The 2,361-nt window shown below is 60.5% G+C and overlaps 1 protein-coding gene across 1 annotated transcript in view; it reads left to right on the forward strand.

The window, feature by feature from the left end:
* Positions 1-1,533: 1,533 nt before the first annotated feature.
* The window catches only part of EMIHUDRAFT_461027 (hypothetical protein), a gene marked incomplete at its 3' end in the record, with an annotated part of 2,968 nt that continues 2,140 nt past the window's right edge, over positions 1,534-2,361 (forward strand). Inside the window, exon 1 of the mRNA XM_005794273.1 lies at positions 1,534-2,229. Coding sequence (XP_005794330.1) covers positions 1,555-2,229 — 675 coding nt within the window. The 5' untranslated portion in view covers positions 1,534-1,554. The remainder of the gene's footprint in view (positions 2,230-2,361) is intronic.

Genomic DNA, 2,361 nt, shown 5'->3' on the forward strand with positions numbered 1-2,361 from the left:
TGCTGTCTGGCCAGTGGGTGGTCGCGTCCTCCTGGCTCCGCGCTTCCTCGGCGCGGCCCGGCTGGGTGGCGGAGGAGGAGCACGAGGTACGGGCCTCTCGGCTAGCCTCGGCTAGCTTCGGCCTCACTTCGCCTAGCCTCGGCCAGCCTCGGGCTCACCTCGGGCTCTTCTCGCGAGGTGCACGGCGACAACTCGTCCATCTCCGCCGTCAGCGGCCTCGGCGCCGGAGGCCCTCGCAGGGGAAGGCGAGAGGCAGCCGAGAGGCAGCCGAGAGGCAGCCGAGGCACCGGAGGCCCCCCCTGGGGAATACCCCCAGGGGAAGAGGATGCCAGCGAGGGGGCGGCGCCACGCCGCTCTGTTCTTGCCGTCCGCGCACAGACCTTTATCTAAAAACAAAACAAAAAAATCGATGAGACACCACTAGGGGCTGGGGGGCTCCGATCTCCATCTCTCCAGTACTCTCCAATCTCCAGCGTCGCTATATCTTAGGCCGGATCCAGTCAGATCTCCGATCTCCATCTTCAATCTCCAATCTCCAACGTCGTCATCTTAGGCCGGATTCAGTCAGATCTCCGATCTCCATCTCCAATCTCCAATCTCCACTGTCGATTCGGGGGCCCGGGGGAGGAGGGGGGCTCAAACCTTCAAGGAGATGCGCTATGGACTCATTCACAATGCAAAAGGATCTCCACCCTCTTTTCGCGCCATTTTGCAATCTCCAGTCGGCCCACACGATCTCTAGGCGCCTTTGGCGCGAAGTCAGAATCTCCACCTCTGTTGCAAGATCTCAAGCGACTGCACGCACCAAACGCGAGATCTCAGACTCCTCTCGAGCTTGGCCTAAGCACAATATTCTCGAATATCTCCGAGAATATAGATGGTCCCGCGCACTTTCGTATTCGAGAATATTCTCGAGAATATAGATGCCCCGGCGCGGCTTTTTCTCAAGAATCTATGAGTTTTCTTCAGCCCTTGACCTTGGTTGACCTCGAGTCTCAAGATATTCTTGAATATTCTCGCCGTTACATCGCGGCGTCTAGAACGGTCTTGACTAGAGCTTCTCGAAACAGCTCTTTTGCCCCCTCAAAAGTAGGTTTTGGGTCGATGCAGACGGAAATCTTTAAGTTTTGGACGTTCCTGAGCGGTTTGGGAGCACAAACCTCTACTTTAGAGCGATTTTTGGCGTCCGCTGACCTCTCGCGTGGTGAAAATATTCTCAATATTCGAGAATATTCTCGAGAATATAGATGGTCTGGCGAGAATATAAGCAAAAGAATATAGATAGTACTTGGCGAGAAAAACGTGCTTAGGCTAATCTCGATCGAGCATCTACACCGGAGAAGATTTGCCTCCAGCAGTTCTTCAATCTACTGCAGCTCTTGGCAGGAGATTTGCCACTTAAGAGATCTCTAAAAGGCATCTACGATCTACAGTCCAAGGATCTTCCGATGTTGCGCAGAGATTTCCATGTATGTGTCCAAAAAAGAAAAACTCGGCCATCAGCCCAAGATGCGCTGATTGCGAAGTGAAGGGCGACTGTCTCGCTACTAGCTGATGGTCCTCATCCCTACCAGCCGCTCCACGCACTCTCCGCCGCCCGCCCGCCCTCCCGTCCGCCGGCCCGTCTCCCACCTCGACCTCGAGCCGCCTGAGCCGCGCCCCGCCGAGGACGAGTGCGAGGTGGTCCCAGAGGAGCCGCTGCTCGTCTCACAGCTGCGCTGCGAGCTGCGCTGCTGGGAGCGCGGCGTGGGATTCCGGCGGCGTCTCTTCGGGCGGCAGATTCGCAACACCGTGCGCCGGCTCCCCGACTGGTTTGTCGCCCTCGCGATCACGACGCACCTGCTGGTCGTCCCGGTTGCCATCCGCGGCGTCGAGCTGCTGAAGCCGACGGTCGAGGTGCGGCTGGCGGACCGCGCGGTCCGCGACGTCCGGCAGAGCACCTTTGAGGCCATCTGGGGGCTCGTCGAGGCGATGCACTACTCCCCGACCTCGGCTTCGGGAGATGAGAGGTGGGAGAGGTGGGGGGACCGGCTCGGGGAGGCGATCGGCGGGGAGGAGCCTTCGATGCGGTCGGCGGTGCGGTCGGAGGTTGCCTTCGGCTCGCTCGCCTCGAGGCTCCTCACCGCGCTCGACGACCCGTATTCGCTCTACGCCGGCCCCGACACGCTCGCCGCGCTACCGCCCGCACTGCCCGCTCGAAGCAGCGCTTCGCTGCCCGCGGGGCTGTCGGTGAGGCCGCACTCGGCGGATGGAGCGGGCGAGCGGCTGTACGCAGTGGGCCACTATAGTGGGTCTCTTCACCACGCGCCTCCTCCCCCCTCGACTCCTCCCCCCTCGCGGGAGGCGGCCTCCGCCGTCCTG

This window comes from Emiliania huxleyi, assembly GCF_000372725.1.
Source record: "Emiliania huxleyi CCMP1516 unplaced genomic scaffold EMIHUscaffold_1, whole genome shotgun sequence".
NCBI classification, from domain to species: Eukaryota; Haptophyta; order Isochrysidales; family Noelaerhabdaceae; genus Emiliania; species Emiliania huxleyi.